Below are 17,651 nucleotides of genomic sequence, written 5' to 3'. Positions count from 1 at the left end.
CAATTCAAATTCTAAACCTATTATGTCATGAAATAACATCAAAAATATATCCATCCAAAGATTAATATAAGATCCAAAATACACCACTCAAATATCCAAAATACATCATTTAAATATCCAAAATCATCATCCAAACTACATAATCCAAAATGTATCATCCAAATTACATCATCCCATTTCATTAAAAAAAAAAGCACAAGTGTATCATAATATAGAATTAGGTTGATCATGAATAGGTTCAACATATGTCTCTTCAAGTCTCTCTGTCTCCAACTCAATGTTTACATCAGGCAAATCACCAAGTTTCTCTAGGTCAATAGGTTTTGTATCCTGAATTGCTTGGCTTTCATATTTCTCCTTCATCAAAGAATTCATTCTAATGTATACCAAATCTTCTAACATTTCTGGAGTTAACCTGTTCCTCTTCTTTGTTTGTGCAGCGTCCCAAGCACTCCAATTCCTCTCTCAAGGAGAGGAACTACAAGGTTGGCTTAAGATTCTACAAGTAACCTTCTGAACCACAGGAAGACAACCACCCATATATTCCCACCAAATCCCTACAAATTAACACAAGTAAACACATATCAAATTAACACAAGTAAACACATATAAGGATGATATACAAATAGAAATATAAACTTAATTAACTAACAGACTTACTTGGATGGTTAGTTTTCATTAAAGACTTTCCTGTGATATTGAACAAATTTGGGCTCCTCATTCGATACTCAACCATTTCTGCAGTGAATTGCCCATGATCTTCTAGAGGAACCATGGTTGCCACAATACATTCTTGAGCTTGCACAATTGTATTTGTCTCAATAAAAAGTCCACCATCAAACAAATTATTAGGATTTAAAGCTGCAGCAAGCACATGAACAGGATGAATTATATTCTTTTCCACCCTTGTATCAAACAAATCCAATATGGTAAAGCACTTTACTCCATCACTCTCCTTTAACTTCCTCAATTTTTCTTTTGCCCTAACAGTTGTTTCATACAAGTAACATGCAGTGGAACCATCTGAATCAACATGGCGAAGAATCCTAATGAGAGGATCCATAAAAGCAATAACCTCCTTTGCCTCTTCCCAGAATATGTCAGATTGAATTATCCTGACAGTTTTTAATGATATTTCAACTCTATTGCAATGGAAGCCTCTCCATTCAGATAATGCAACCAATTGCCTTAACTCATTCTCAACTACAATAAGAGATTGGAGCATTAAAAAATTAGTAGCAAACCTTGTCTTGCAAGGTTGCTTAATCTCTTTGGCATTTGTGAATTCCCTCATTAAGGCTATAATAGTTGTGTGCCTGTGCATTTAATCCACTACATGTTTACCATCATCAATAATTTTCCTCACCCATCTAACATGCTTATGGATATCCTTTAAAAGCAAATTAATCCCATCTGCAACACAATTTGTCCGATACATGTGAGACCATTTTCCAATCAACATATCACCACAACAATTATAGTTAGCACCATTATCTGAAACAAATTGCACAACATGTTGTGGTCCAAGCATTTCAATAACATTAGATATTTCTCTAAAAAGATATCCAGCAGTAATACTATTTGAACCACAATCAATACACTTCAGGAATAGAGCCCCACCAGGAGAATAAGTTATCACATTGACCCAAGACCTCTTCTTTAGGTCAGTCCAAGAATCAGACATTATTGTGCAACCTGTGCCACCCCATGTTGACTTTATGTTGCTCACATATTCCATGATCTCTACCTTAGCTTCAGGAATCAAACGGGTACGAAGAGTAGAGTAACTAGGAATAACAAAACCCTGACCATAGGCACAAGCACCTTTCATCATTTGAATAAAAGATTCTATCTGAATAACATTGAAAGAAATGTTATTCTTAACAAAAAATTCTCCTATCATCTTTTCTAATGACTTCTTGTCTTGTTTAGCAGCCAACTCTACCATTGTGGTTTGATGAATGCTCCTACAAAGAGAACTTGTGGAGCCAATTCCACTTTCTAGGGTCTCATTCGTCCTTTTCTTTTTAGATGCACTCAAATTCATTTCTGCATTGGCTTCAGCTTGAACATGATCAGGGACTTTTGTACAAATTTGAACATCATGGCCAGTCAAGCAAGCCAAATGAGCTTTCACTCGAGTAACACTACCAGAGTAGTCAAGTTCACAATAATTGCATTTAAAATGGCTCGGCCCAAGTTGTTGTACATGTTCCCAAAACTTATCCTTTTTTTCTAACCATTTTTCAGTAATATCAAGTACCTACATAATATGCAATCAAATATTTATTCAAATTTAATATATATGATGAGTACATATGAGAATTGAGAATAAAGAATTAACGATTAACAATCAAATATTCATTCATATTTTAACAAAGTATACTAAATTGTGGAACAAAGTGATTCTAATTTACCAAATAATTTCTGCAACTGAACAGAGAGAAACCTTTTCTCCTATATAACCCAGAAAAAAATAAAAAGAAAATGCTAAATCACAAGGGGCTAGAAGCTATGTATGGTCTATCGGCTCCGTATAAAAAAACAAGGGTTAATGAGAATCAACCCAATGATGCAGCAGATGCCAGTTTGTATGGAAGCTTCTTGAAATTTCTGCAAGATCCTTCTTGATCCAAACAGCCACATGTTGCACCTTAAAAATAAAAAGAAAAAAAAAGCAATCGTGAAGGTGAAATCAAAGTCTGGATATATCTACCTATAATCCGACAACCAAGTAGGGTTGATCTTATAGATTTTTAGAAGATTGTTGCTCACTAAAGGTGAATATTGTGGAAAACCTGATAGAAGGATATGCTTATTTTCCCTTTCATGTGTAGTATGTTAAACAAGAGCTTGGAGTGCATTGCATGAATAAGCTTGTGGTCTCCGGCATGAGGATTATATCTATGTATGGCTCATTTAACCAGATCACAAAATATAAAGAAATCAAAAAGGAAAAAAATCAAAAACCTCTTTTTGCAACAATAGAAACAAGGGTGAAGTCGAATCCGGTGTTTGAGCTCGTCCTTCGTCCTTCGTCGTCCGTCGTCAGTCGTCCATTGTCCGTCGTCCATCGTCCGTAGTCCGTAGTCCGTCTTCCGTCGTCCTTGGTCCGTCGTCCATGGTCGGCCGTAGTGAGGTGAAGTCGATCTGCTCGAGTCCAGTACTCCAGTCGTTCAGTCGTCCGTCGCTCGCCGTAGTGAGGTGAAGTCGAGCTCGAGTCCAGTACCCCAGTAGTTCAGTCGTCCGTCGTCGTCATCGTCATCGTCCAGTCTCCAGTCTTCCAGTCGTTCGTCGTTCGTCGTCCGTCGTCGTCGTTGTCCAGTCGTCCAGTTCTCACAAGTGTTTCCACTGGCCGCCGTCGTCGTCGTGGATGGTAGAGACGTAGACAACTCCGGCAGCACCGTGTTCACGAGAAACCGATGACAAATCTTTGATGACCAGTCATCAGTCGTCCGTCGGTGGGAGAGAAGAAGAGAGGAAGTGAGAGTTAGGGTTGAAGTTTTAATTGAAATGAGGGATTTTGATTTGGGAATGGGCCGAAATCGAACGGCCGAGAGTGAAATTTTAATTATTTTTAATATCCATTTTTTTGATAGTAAAAAAACGGATACGTGTTTGAAACGCGTTTTAAACTTTAAATATGCCCGTTCCCGTTTTTTACCGGATTTCTGTGAACAGTTCGACAAACGGCGTTTAAAACGTTAAAAAAACGGTTCGACGTTTAAAACGCGTTTAAAACGCGAATTAACTAACTAGGGGCATGACTATGGGCTTCTGGTCGTCAATTTTTTCCAAATGTAAGAGTGTCCAATAAATGCATGTGGGACCCACCTGGTTCCAACAGTGATTTTGTAAATGTAACCATTCAATTGGAATCTTTAACTTTCTCAATGTCTGACATTAGCTACAGAACTTTCATCTAAATTTTAAGAGAAAAAGTACGCTAGTTGGTCATGTTTCCCATGCCTCCCAATATATAAACACATGAGCATCCTCCAACGCAAGAACACATGCATAAGTATCCATCAGAGAGAACATAAGGGGGCAATAAGGCCATTTCATGGGCCCATAGTCCCAATCTAAGTGCTAGGGACACATCAACAACTTTTGAGATAGGGAACATATGATCTGTAGCAATCAAATGGACCTTCTGGTGATCATTAAGAATAAGGCAACCTAATCCATCCCATGGATTTTGGCCTAAAAGATAGAGCTGTAACTGTGAAAATTATGACACTATGGGTACATCTGAGCAAATAGTTGATACCTAATGGGATCTTTGTAACACCCAAAGATCATGGGATCAATGACAATCCATCTAATGGGAATTTCTCGTGTTTGGTCGAAGCCACCAAACACGAGAAATTCCCAAGCGAGATGAGATGCCGCTAATGTCAGGACATGAGCTTCCATGTTTACCGAATGAGGGATAAAACGAGAAGAAATAAATGAAAAATCTATTAATAAAGAAAGAATATCATCAACTACACATTTAGTTGCCAAATCAATCGAAGTTGAAAGAGTTTAAAGCCATAAAAACAGCTAGGCAATCCCTTAGATATTACACCGAAGAGAAGCCGCATGATGTAGTGATCAAACTCCATCATGTATCCCCTCTGCCTCAGTAGCAGCAGCCGAAACACTACTCCCCACTTGCATTTGGCACCTATAAAGACACCTTGAAGGGATTTCAGCACACCACCTCTACAGCCTCTTTTTGTTGCAGCATTCCAAGCTCCATCGGAAGAGATAACAAGGCAGTGGCCTGGAGGAGAAACATGAATCAGATATGGAATAACAGAAGCAGGTTGAGAACCACCAGAAGCAAGTTCTTCCACACAGATTCGTCCATCATAAATTATGAAGTTCATCACAGACACTGTGCCCAAAATATCAGGATCAGTCCCTTTGAAACACAACATTATTTCGAGATTTCCAAACCTGCCAAAGAATAGATGACCATGTTAAATGAAAATCCATCTGATTAGATATATCCTTATATTTCACAAATATGAAGTTAAGCCAGTCTTTAAATGAAATTCTTAGAATCAAACCATAAGGAAGATACTAACCAAACAGAGGCAGCAAAGGAGCATTGGAATAGGGCATGATCAATAATCTCATCGAAACTAGCACATAATGGACAAAAAGCGTCAGGACTCAAATTCCTTTTAAAGAGAAGATCTTTAACAGCAAGATTCTTGCTAACATCTCCAAAGAAACATCTTCATTTTAGGCATTAAAAGAAAGTTTCAAATGATTTTCCAGATGGGATCAGGGTAAGAGGGAGAAGGCTCTGAAGTTGATAGAGAAGCATAGTAAGCAAACTTGATCGAAAAGGTACCAGAATTAAAAAATTCTCATCTCCAAAATTTTTTTTCTAGCAGAAATACTCAGGGGGATCTGAGAAATAGCAATGGTTTCAGCAGGTGAAAATATAGTACTAATTAGCATTAAATACTTTAGCATTATTTTGCTTCCAAATCTCCCACATTATGATTGAATGGACTGTAAAAATCTTTTGTTGGTTCTTTGTTGTCAAATCCAGAGCCCTTCCCCATTTTTGAGAATCTACATATAAAAAGGCAAGCTTGATCTAGAGGAAGGGCTCACTCCTAACCTTTACATATGAAGCAAACGAAGCTTGTTGAGTATGTGGACATTCAAAAGTGTGTTCCACATTCTGGGCAGCCTGGGCACACATATAACTGGATAATGATCGTCCGCTTGAGGTTAATTATTACTCCAACTACCCTTAGCAAGCTTTCCATGGGAACACTTGCACCTTGGATTGAATTCTACAAGATCTTCCAGACCAATTTAGAGATAGTACTAATTTTTATAACTTCATAACATTAAGGGGGAGCAAGGGATGCACCAAGCTAGTCTATGTATATATATATATATATATATATATTGTTAATGTTCAGAAAAATGGAATTGAAAGAAAAAATATTGTAGAGAGAATACACCTAGGCATCCCAAGACGGAACAAATATAAAAGAATTACTTCAATCCTCCACCTTTTGCATTTCCATCAGTAAAGGAGAAAAGCAAACCTAATTATCCAATAAATCAATATCTTGGGTGTTACAAAAAGTCCCAATTTACATCATTGGAAATAAAAGTTGGACCTGAATCCCAAGAATCTAATCTACAGAACTTTGCAGCACGCTTCGCAAGCAAATCAGCGACACAATTGACTTCCCAGAAGCAATGGGAAATATACCATTGCACAGATAAAAGAAAATCCTTCAAGTGCTGGCACTGCTGAAGAAATCTCCAAGGAATATTTTGACTTGATATACACTCCATCGCCGTGTTCGAATCAGATATCCAGAGACGATGGATTCCTTTTTCTCAAGCTATTTCAAGGCCTTTGAGCATAGTTGTGAATTCAGCCATGAAGTTCGATGAAACTCCAAAGTGATGAGGAAAACAAATAACAAGCTCACGGGATGATGATCTAAGGACAACACCCACTCCTGCCCGCCCTGGATTGCCCATTGGATACCATCAAGTCTATATGTTGATTTCACTTTAAAAAAAAAAAAAATCCCTTTAGGTGAGGACTCCAATAAAAACAATCCTTACATCCTTCAGAGCTAAGGGGTATGGTATAGCTTCCATCTGAATCTGCACAAAGAGCAATCTAAACATTGCAACATTACATTGAGCATTTCAGTTATGAGATCCGAGACCCACCATTCTGTACAATCGTGAAGTCTAGATTAGTGCACTATATAGCCATCAAGAAGCAGAATCTAAGGCTCTCCCCAAATTTGAATAGATCTTATATTTCCACCTATACACAAAAACCCTTTTGTAAAAGATTTAAGCCATATAGAATACTTCACCAACCCATGAGGGCTAATCCCCTAATTGAGCTTGAAATACCCATTTGGAAAGTAAATACTACCAAACAGCTTCGTCCATAAGAACTTTGGTCTCTAATCCAAAGTTCTCCTTGATGCTTTGGTTTGGATAGACAGTCATATCCAACCCAATGAATCTTCCTCTCATTCTGCTTGTGGCTCCACAAAAATCTGCATTCTACTTCATATAAGTCTTCAAGAAAACCATTAGGAAGCTGGTGTCCACCGCCTGAAGAATGACATCTCTCCCAACAAGAGATTAACATCTCTTTCCAGCAAGAATTCTGTCCTTTATATCTTGGAAAGCTCCTTCCTTGTTTTTCTCTATCTTTATAAGGAGACCCAGATATCTCCTAGGTTCAATAAGGCCATGAACTCTCACAAATTTTACAAATGAAGCTTAAATGTGGATGTTCGAGCTGAAGGTGGCAGAAGACTTTTGGCAATCAACTACTTGCTGATATGCACCACAATATATAAGGCAATCATCTGTAAAGAACAAATGAGAGTGCTGTGATGGATGCCCTTGTTGTTGGTCCCACAATGTCAACCTAAAATGTCAGTAGTTGGACCCCTATTTGGGTTTTTCCTTTTCCAAGCTTCTGTTGAGTTGGATGTTTCTTTTTGAGACCATTGTTATAACTAAGAACCACTGCACACAAATCATTCTCTACACTATGAAGCTCAATAGATGATGTCGGATAATATAGTTAGTAATTACTAAGAACCATCAAATACCTGACTTTATTGACCATTTCCATGCCAATCTAAGCCACCTGCACTCTTTTCCCTTCCCCCTTCTCTGTACGGTTTTATAGATGGCTAAACTTATTTCTAGGTGTAATCTTTTTCAAGTAGTGATATTTATAGCATATCGATAACTATGACGTTTGGAGCCATACATGACCAATCCAAAGAGAGGTGTTACAATATCCTAATAGCAATAAATCACTTCAAAATAAGAGAGAGTTTTGGAATTCATAAGAGTTCTAATGAAATGGTTTTTTTGAGCAGAAATCTACTGTATCTGTTTGCTCTAAACTTGTCGCCCTCCCTATGATATTAGACCATTTCCAAAATCAATAAAAAGTAGATAAAATCACTAGGCAATGCAGAAAGTATCTGTTGTGGACGTTAACCTGATGCCTCCATGGAAAGCAAGACAACTGATCTTGAACTACAGCAATCCCCCTCAAAAGCTAAATAATGATTCAGTCTGTTTTAGTCCTAGACGACTAGACCAACAAATAGAAGTTCTCATGAGATCCCCAAGTATGGTTAGGAAATTTTTAATCAGAGAACTGTTTGGACCCCACCACCACCATCCTTATTATCATTCCTGTTCGAGGACTCTGTTTTTTTGTCTGTTCCAATCTAAAGATGATTACTTTTCACAAGAAAAAAAAGTGACAAGCAGTACTGGAATCCATACTAAATTAAATCTCACATTAAGCTGAGTATGGCATTCTTTGTTATCTTAAATCAAGAAGAAAATGAAAAACTATATTTACATTTTGAAGATAATTATACCTATTCTGGATTTTTGGGTGGGGACCATTGGCATGAAAAGCCCAATTAATCCACATCTGGAGAGAATCACCACATGATTTTCGTCTGCATTCCTGAAAAATGTGCTGACATAATGCTACTGCAAACCCAAATAGTGTGAACCAAAAGAATGGCTTAAGCCCATGTTGGATGGTTCTAATGAAGTCTAAAATCACACAAAACAATGGAAATATCAGATAGCAGGTTGGGAATATTAGAACAGCACACAATTCTGTAGAATTTCTAAGAAACAGAATCAATTTCTGCCCTACACAAGGTAGCGCAGTAGAGTCACAGAATAAAGAAAGGAACCGGACTATAGGGAACTCTGAAAAGTTAGAACAGAACAGTTAGAACAAACCTAAACTCTAGTCGATGGCTTTATTCCAGTAGCAGATTCAGCCTGCAGAAATTGAGCCAAGAATTTAGAGAAATATAAGACATAAATTTACTACCTTAAAAATCTACCATATGGTAATTTAATTAATTTGATCATATGATTTTTGGCCGCAAATTTTGTGTAGTTAGAGCAGGCACATCATTTTTTGCTAACTGGATGGTTGGTGGTACAGGAGAAAATCATCTAAGATGGTTTATCATGTGATTGAAATCGGCTACAAATTTGACATGTATGCGATCCAAATTAAGTGTATATTTTAAACATTTTGGAAGTGCTACCAATCATGAACAACGGAAATGGAGGACTTCCAAGCTTGGTGACCATCCTTTAAGATATGAATCCATCTGCAGATGCCAAAAGTGGCTCATATCACTACAATGTGGCCTGCAATTCAGCACACAACAGAGCACATTGAGTTTGGCCTAATCCAATAAGCCTACTGTTTAATCATCATCTTAAAAAAAAAATATATATATATATATATATATGTATATGAAATATGAAAACAATTTACATTCTCAACCAGAGGATTTGCCTGACCTTGTAATTTTCTTTTCCTTCAGTTGACATAACATGGAATCACATTGCAACCCACGTGCGTAGAAATGAAGAGAAAAACTATATTTGTGGGATGTGTTTGATCTTGTAATTATCTTTGCCTCCATCAAGATGTGGGTGCAAGGGAAGTATCTCCAGTACTTTTAGTGTGCTGGCATACTACAATCCTTCTGGAAGATTCCTCAACCGTGAACAAATGTGGAAGCAGAGAAATGCTAAGCTTGGCAATGCCCCTTTTTCAATCTCAGTCCATTCCAGGAGATTCCAAGAAGCAATAATAAATATCTCTAGCTTAGGGAACCCACCCACCCACCCACCCAACAAAATTCTTTGTTTATTACTTTGACCTCACAAGCTCTCCAAAGTGTCAGATGTTTCAAGTTGTGAAGAAATTTGTTGTTGCGTGGCTCCAAATCACATGAACCTGCACAACACAGATTAGAGGCTGGCCCAGAGGGGACTCCGGGACCAGGCTCTGATTCTTAAGTCAGATCCAAAGATACTCATTCCATTTCCCTATTTCAGTCGATTGATAGTCTTACCTATAGGGCTGGTTGGATGCCCTTTATATAGAAGATATGAGTCTTTCTTATTGGTTGGGCAGCTCAAACGTGAGTCCATGGGCCTTCCCCCCATTGGTGATACTATCCTGCATGGCTGCTGACCTGACCGGAGTCATAACGGCTAACTCAACTAGGTTTAGTTTCCCTCAATGGCTAACCTGACCAAGATTAGTTCTTCTAATGGTTAACTCAACTAAGGAGAACCTAGGTTAGGTAGCTTGGGGGTTGAGTAATCTCATTTGACCATGGGTTAGATAACCGTTGAATCCCAGTTAGCTTTCTCGAATAGAGTTGCCAAAGAGCGGACCTCCCTTAGGAGTAGGTTAGTAGGTCGGGAACTTCCTTTGGGAGCTGTTCGAGAGGTCAAGAGCTTCCTTCGGGAGTTGTTCATGAGGTCAATGAACTGGGGACGAGGAGCTTTAGTTCGTGTCTATCAAGACTGTGGGTGCAACCACATGACCATTGACTGGTCCACAAGTGTATATGGTATATCACATACCCCCCACTCCTCGAGCTCCCAGCATTGGAGTTCGGGGAGTAAATACTGAAATGGCATATCATATTCGCCCCACTCCTTGAGCTCCCAATATAGGAATTCGGGGAGTGTCCTTTGTAGTCGTTATGGGCTGGGTGTATGGGATTTGATGCTCTCTTAGGTGTTTATCCTGCCTTGATATTCACACCTTCGGCAATGGTGATATGACGGCTATCGCTAACTTGCCATAGATAGGGGTCTAATCATGGGTGGATGTGTCAGATTTGTAATGGTGTAGGTGATCAGGGCATAAATAGATCAGATTCTTACCATCTCGATCGTGGATAGCGTAGCATCCAATGGATAGCATCTTCTCTAGAAGGACTTGTGTTTCTTTAGGGGTTTGTGGACTGATAAACCTCGTTTCATCAAACGGTGCTTTGGACCTGTAATCGAGGCGTCAGTCAGAGGGTATTTATAAGGTTTGGCTGGGTACTCGGTCTACTTGGTTTCATCTTCGCCAGAGTTTCCTGTGGTTGTCCTGTCATCAACAAGGCCGTCGTCGTCCTCAATGATTTCTGAACGACGCTCTCTAGTTTTCAAGTTTCGAAAGACCTAGTAAGCCCATTCTTACCATCCTTCTCTTTGTGTAATTCCTAGGTTTATGGGATCTAGATGCCAGTATCCTCTTCCTCTGAGAAATCCTTTTGAGTCTATTGTGACAACCCAAACCTGAGATAAGGGTAAGAGTCCCACCCTCCACACCCGCCTGGGAGATCTGTGAGGTGTCCCCACCAAGAACACGGCAAGTACCAGGGGGTTTGAGAGATCGGTGAGGGTGTGCAAATTTTAATACCACATTGCCTAGGAAGAGATTATTAGGCTAGTTAATAACCTCTAGCCTCTTTAACATGGTACAACGCGGTTTAAAGCCTTGAGACCCATGTTCTAAAGAGGGAAATATTGTGCAAGGTTAATGGGGCCGGGGCATTACATCTATAGCCGGAATGCCTAATGAGTACATTAGGGCCCATAGTAGTGAACGTCGTATCTTGACGAAAAATCCCATGGCGCCAAAGAGGGTTAGACCAAAGTTCTTCTCTGGGGTTCGAGACACCATAGTAGGTCTATAAATAGGTGAAGTTGCCTCCAGAGTCTCCCTTGCAGGCTTGGGGAAGTTTTGCAGGGTGTACCATATACCTGCCTTAGTGGAACTCCGTGTTCCAAAGGCGTTAGAGAGGGAAAATCATCACCACGCAAGGGAGATCAGTATATACGAGGTTGCCCTCATAGTTGGCCTCCGCATACCCTTTCACCCATTCGTCTATCAAGTACTGAGGCACTATGGGCTTGTACCTGGCCAGTTGGTACCCAACTCGTGGATGAGTTTGGGTTCTATGTACGGTTGAGAGACCTAAAGATAGAACACACTCTCTGATTGTTTGTGTCTGTGTACTACCTTTCTGCCCACAATAATTTTTCTGGTGGTTCTATTTTCGGCGTCGAGAAAATGAGTACCAAATCATGACGATATACCAACCTCTGGTTCCCCAATGGAAGGACAGTTTCTTTTTTGTACGTCCCGACCAATCATACAACATTCCGACCAGGTGGTTGTTATTAAACTGGCCAGGGCGAATAAGAGATGCACACTCCAAGCTGAGGAAGAAGAGATCATGACATTGTTGACTAGTTATGCTTGGGTGTTCCTTGCGTCGCATTTGTCCCGCAACCAGTTCCTTGTGAGGTTTGGTTTGAGTCCGAGTGAGTTTCCCATAAGTCCTTTAGACTATTCTTGTCTTTATGTTTCTTCATTTCTCTTCTAATGTTTTTCCGTTTTCCTTGTAGTCCCCATGGATCCCAACTTTATGCTCAACATTATGGACCTAGCCCTTGAGGAGGAAGTTGGGCTGGGGCAAGTCGATTGTGGTAACCTTGCCTTGGCGGACAAGGGTGACCATCGGGAAAAGGAGGCTATTCTTGTTGTGAACGTGGATGACACCTCTCCACAACCTTCCCCTAAGCCAGAGGCGTCTGATGACCTCCTTCCCCTTTCCAAAGTTGCAATGAGGAAGCGTAGCTGTGGAAAGGAAGTTGTGAGTGACTAACAAGGTGGGTAAAGTGGTGCGCATGAAGGTGGTATGGATATGGGGTCACAAAGGCCCACTAGGCCACCTAGTCATGAAATAAGTGGAGCAAGCGCTGGTGCTGGAGGTGATGTTGTTGCTTGTGCTGTTGACTCTGCCACTTCGGGTAGCCTGCTTCATAAGCGAAAGAGGGAGAAGGGAAAGATGGCGGCAATGTTAGTTGGGGAACCCTATGTTCCTCAATATTGTCTCACGTGTGAGTAGTCCATTCATAATCATCCTACATACGTGAGGATTGTCGTGCTAGAAAGTCCACTGCCAAAAGACAAGGCCTTGCACAAGGAGGAAGATTTCCCACATCTTCTTGGTCAGGTGTTTATACATCTGGCAGAGGTGAGAGTTTGCTATATTTGTGATTTTTCTTTTTGTTTGGGCAGTTGCTTGTGTGTTTAATTGCTTTGTTTCATTTGCCATGGTCAAGCGTTGCTCAGTGAGCTCCTTAGTCATGCTGATGATTACTATCGGTCAACGAGGAGCTGTGAGAGGAGGGCTAATGAGGGTTGGTCGCATGCTGTCTTGAGGAAGAAGAAAACTCTTATTATCTCTCCTCAAGCTTAATCCAAAATTCTATTGTGCAACTTCAGTTTTTGGACTAAGATATCTATTTTATAGAAAAGCCTAATTTAAAGATTCCAGTTAGATGGATGAGATTAAGCCACGTTGTGTGATACTAATGGGTAGCCTTTAAGTTGTTTTTAATTGCACAAAAGGAAAATACTAAAAAAGCATAACTTGTAACTCTTAGTGGTAGAAAGTTTTATAACATGTTTCTTCCTCACTACTAACACCCGCAATGGACCCTCAAATGCATAGAATAAAATTACCGAAAATTACCGCCATAAAGCTAGTCCATTCTACATTAAGCCAAAAGTGTCAAGACTAGTGAATGATAAAAATATTTGAAACAATTTTTAAATAATAATATATATTATCGAGGCCCTATATTCCTATTAATTATAGTCCAACAACTTGTTCACTTGGATATTACCTTTAATAAGGTGCAAAAACTCTATTGAGTGTCACCCCATTCAAGCATACATTCTACAGGGCAAATGTCCAGTGTGTGGTCATTCATATCAGTAGACATTAGCCACTAGCATACCACAAGAAATTAAGAGATACACGCAATAGTAAGTGCCTCTCAGGTATAAGAAAATTAACTACCATAAATTCTCATTACGAAATACAATTGGCAGTAAATCAATTTGGAAATTTTTTTGGATCAATGATCAGCACAATTAAGTATTTATATCTTTATTTTAGTTCTAGTCTCCATTGAAATATACAATACAATAACCTGATGCATACCCCCGAAAGAGATTTCCAAACTTGGATCAGGAGAAGATAAAATATGCTTTAAAGAAAACTCAAATCAGATAAAGAATTTTTCAAAACGTGACTTTAGTAAAATTGAGGCTGCCCATTTGCATCCAAGCTCAATAAGTAAGACTTTGTAGAGATCTACCCACATCAAGGCCCAAGCTTACAAAGTATATTTGGCCCTAGACCAAGGTATGACCAAACCCCAACAATATTGTGGACTAAGCCATAAAAAAGCACCAAAGAAGTCTCAAACAAACTTAGTCTAATCCACAATCGTTGGTTTTAATGAGATTGGTACATTTCACATCGATAGTCATTTTCTATAATAATAGACAAGTAGTAAGATCACACCACTTGGCACAATCACAATCGTTGATTTTAATGAGACTCAACTATAAATATGATGGTAATGAAAACCCTAAATGCACAAATGAATTGAGAATTTATATTGAGTGATTAAGAGAAAGTCTCTCCTCATAAGAGTTTCATCATTGAAGAAGCTTCTTCCATCAAGCGATGATGGGTTCAAGTGCTGCTTTTGTTTGGAGGATTTAACCTTTGTGAATCTATAGGTAACCCTAAATCCTCTCTATCAATTGTTTAGAAAATTCCCTAACGCACATGAGGAGGTATTTTTAAGGATTAAATTTTGATTTGACATTTTGTATTCTTAACAATTGCTATTATCGCTGATATTTTCATTAATTAGTATCATAGCCACCCAAATGTTAGGGTTTTGCCCTTATAATGGAAGAGATTGTCTCCCCTTTGTGCATCCTTCATGTTCTTCATAAAAATTAGGATATTTTCCAATTCTGATGATGAAAGTGATAAAAAAATGTTATTTTAAGAGTACAATAATAATCCAATCTCAGATTTAAAAATAAAATAAAAATGTACGACTTATTCTGTACCAGATCTATTCCTTGTGGTTGAAACATGGTTCCCATGGTTGTTGGTTTGTCTATGAAACTGATTTATTAAAGGGAATAAAAAAACACCATCTCTTCTGCAAGCCCATATGGAGGTTGTAGCGATGGTGCAAATCTTCCACCTGGCAATTTTGCCCTTTCTTCTTTATTATTTTTTTTATTCTTTTTATTTTACTTTTTTAAGTTGTTTGTGCCCTTCATATTTTTATAATACTTAAATGCCCTCTAAATTTAATTCCTATATTACTCTAATATCTCACATCCTTTCTTTATTTCTCCTAATTTCCTTTTTCTTTAGAAAGTCATATATCTCTCTCTCTCTCTCTCTCTCTCTCTCTCTTAAACGTTCCTATCTTCCTTTCCATCCGAAATATCTTTTATAATATATTTTCTCAATCAATTCCTTATCCCTTCATCCTCAATCTATATATTTCTAAATATTACCTAAAAAATATAAGGGAACTCAATATTCGGTAGAGCTTTCTTAAGAAAGCCACACTGTGATTTATCTTCCCATATTGACCGATATTGAGTATCCCATCATATAAGGGAACTCAAAATTTGGTAGAGCTTTCTTAGGAAAGCCACCGTATGATTTATCTTCTTACCATTTCTATTCTTAAAACAACTCATTGTACACCTCATCATCCTTATCTCCCTAGTAGCCTAAGGTTATTCATTGCATTTATTTATACTTAATTCTTGTAAAAAGGTAATTAATGAAAAACAGAGAATCAATTTTCTATTAAAGCCAACGTATGATTTATCTTCTTACCATTTCTATTCCTAAGACAACTCATTGTACACCTCATCATCCTTATATCCTTAGCAGCTTAAGGCTATCCATTGCATTTATTTATACTTAACTCTTATACAAAGGTAATTAATGAAAAATAGAGAATCAATTTTCTATCGACATTGTGTGGTAATAACAGATTTCATAGCTTCGTCTACCATCATCAAATTAAGATAGGTTTGCTAGGCCTTTAGAAGAAATAACATAATTCAGATCTAAAATTCATTAATAATAATTTCAGATACACCTTTAAAAATTTCTTCATATACAAAGTCCCCATAAGTTAAAGATGATAAATAACATATTGTATACTTATATTTTTTAGTTATATGTTTAATTTAAGATGATAGATGTCAAATACAATAGATCGGATTTATACTTATGGTGGGTCTATGAAAAGTTAAAAATTTATTCCATACATTCGTTATAATTTAATTTTACATTGTATTAAGTTTATCTAACTAAGAAAAGTTTTTATAAAATACATCTTTTTAGTGACTGGCTATGTTTGCATTAACATTTTGGTGAATCTCTATGACAAATATGGATTTAAGTATAAAAATTATCTGGAATACTTGAATCTCTATACATGTAGTTTCAAGGGCTAGTTTTTACCTTTGATTGCATTTAATTCACAATTTTGAACATATAAATGATATCTTCTAATATAGCTTGCATACTGGTCAGCCACATGAATATTTTTCAAGCAGTTATGAAAGCCAGTAAAAAATAGTGAAAAGTAGATTAGCAATCAGATCCTGTGGAGTTCTTGTCATGGATTCTAAATGCACTAAATGCAAATCTTGGGAGTTTAAAGAAAAACAGTAAAACATCTACAAGTACTCTCAAGTTTTCACTATTGTTTGATATTATTTGTTAACTCAACTAATGTCACAAAACTCTTGGGTTTATATCTATTCTCTTGAGATTTTTTCTTCTTTCTTCTAGACATGGATCTGCCTATAGTAAGCGATGCATCCAGAACAAACTTTGATTAGTATCTGAAAGAAAATGATATGTTATACAGAATTCCGACATGTTTTCTCCAATGTTGTTCATTTGGTTCAGTTATGTAAAATCAAACTGAGAACCTATGTTTTTTTTTTTTACTTACCAAAAGAAAAATAAAAATGGATTCCATATTTCTAATTCAATTACCATACTAGGAATAAAAAAAGTAAGTATTTGCACCTATTTCTGTGTGAAATTTTCAAATATTGGGCTAGGATATATTGTGCAGGGCAGATATTGCAAATGGTTTCCTTTTCCTTGTAGACCCAGCACAACCCAAGGACCAAGACTATTGGCCCATGGTTTCTTTCCATATATATAAGCACAATATAGCCTATGGACCAAGACTGGAAATATACCTGTTATGTTCCTTCTTATTTCACCCACCATTTATTTTCCCCTTAATATTTGAGCAATCCCCCTTACATGTATCTCCTTCTCTCTTTCCTTACTTAGGCCATCAACCCAAAATTCTCTCTCAAATGCATATTACAATCCTAAAATCGCTTTTTAACTCTCACATAGAATATATCTATCCCCCTTCTCAACCAATTTACTCACCGGATCTCTCTCTCTCTCTCTCTCTCTCTCTCTCTCTCTCTCTCTCTCTCTCTCTCTCTCTCTCTCTCTCTCGTGTGGGTGCACGTGCACATGCGCATTCCACTTTTCCTCTCTTTCCCTCTTTCCATAATCTCCCTTTCATATGTTGGTGAATGATACTCTGGGAATGGAATTTTATCCACCAAAGGTATCTGGAAAAATTGAGGTAGTTATCTTAATCATGGTTTGTGTGTATAGTTACATTCACATTTTTGACATCCTTCTAGAAAGAAGATCCCTTCAAGAAAGCATTTCATGTCATTTTGGGATTTTTCTTTTAATGGTTGGATCTGTGTGCTCGGTATAGATGTATTGCAAAATATTAGTAGGGCTCCTTTGTAAGGGGGTAGATGACTTGCAAGTTGATCACGTTATTTACATTACTATAGGACCACAAAAATTTTGAAATTTAAAAATCTT

At 37.9% G+C, this 17,651-nt stretch overlaps 3 protein-coding genes across 6 annotated transcripts in view; all 3 read right to left on the bottom strand.

The window, feature by feature from the left end:
- Positions 1–92: 92 nt before the first annotated feature.
- LOC122077346 lies at positions 93–1,604 on the bottom strand. Its single transcript, XM_042643267.1, has 2 exons — positions 661–1,604; positions 93–557 (listed from the first exon to the last, which is right to left on the bottom strand). Exons 1-2 carry the CDS (start codon positions 1,322–1,324, stop codon positions 466–468), a joined length of 756 nt encoding a protein of 251 aa, XP_042499201.1. The 5' UTR covers positions 1,325–1,604; the 3' UTR covers positions 93–465.
- On the bottom strand, positions 1,325–4,416 carry LOC122076423. Its single transcript, XM_042641720.1, has 2 exons — positions 4,271–4,416; positions 1,325–2,147 (listed from the first exon to the last, which is right to left on the bottom strand). Exons 1-2 carry the CDS (start codon positions 4,414–4,416, stop codon positions 1,325–1,327), a joined length of 969 nt encoding a protein of 322 aa, XP_042497654.1.
- A 25-nt stretch (positions 4,417–4,441) lies between these two features.
- Positions 4,442–17,651, bottom strand: part of LOC122076187 — a 35,110-nt gene continuing 21,900 nt past the window's right edge. The window contains exons 1-6 of one of the 4 annotated variants that reach the window (XM_042641502.1): positions 9,367–9,681; positions 9,105–9,210; positions 8,788–8,829; positions 8,409–8,526; positions 5,076–5,132; positions 4,442–4,944 (exon numbers count right to left, since the gene is read on the bottom strand). In XM_042641502.1, coding sequence (XP_042497436.1) covers positions 4,488–4,944; positions 5,076–5,132; positions 8,409–8,464 — 570 coding nt within the window. In that variant the 5' untranslated portion in view covers positions 8,465–8,526; positions 8,788–8,829; positions 9,105–9,210; positions 9,367–9,681 and the 3' untranslated portion in view covers positions 4,442–4,487. Of the gene's footprint in view, positions 4,945–5,075; positions 5,133–8,408; positions 8,593–8,787; positions 8,830–9,104; positions 9,211–9,366; positions 9,682–17,651 lie in introns of those variants that run through there. The other 3 variants (XM_042641501.1, XM_042641500.1, XM_042641503.1) reach the window with 3 other exon arrangements.

This window comes from Macadamia integrifolia, chromosome 4 (assembly GCF_013358625.1).
Source record: "Macadamia integrifolia cultivar HAES 741 chromosome 4, SCU_Mint_v3, whole genome shotgun sequence".
NCBI classification, from domain to species: Eukaryota; Viridiplantae; Streptophyta; class Magnoliopsida; order Proteales; family Proteaceae; genus Macadamia; species Macadamia integrifolia.
Note: the sequence above shows the minus strand (reverse complement) of the source record. Positions and strands in the feature narration are given on the sequence as shown.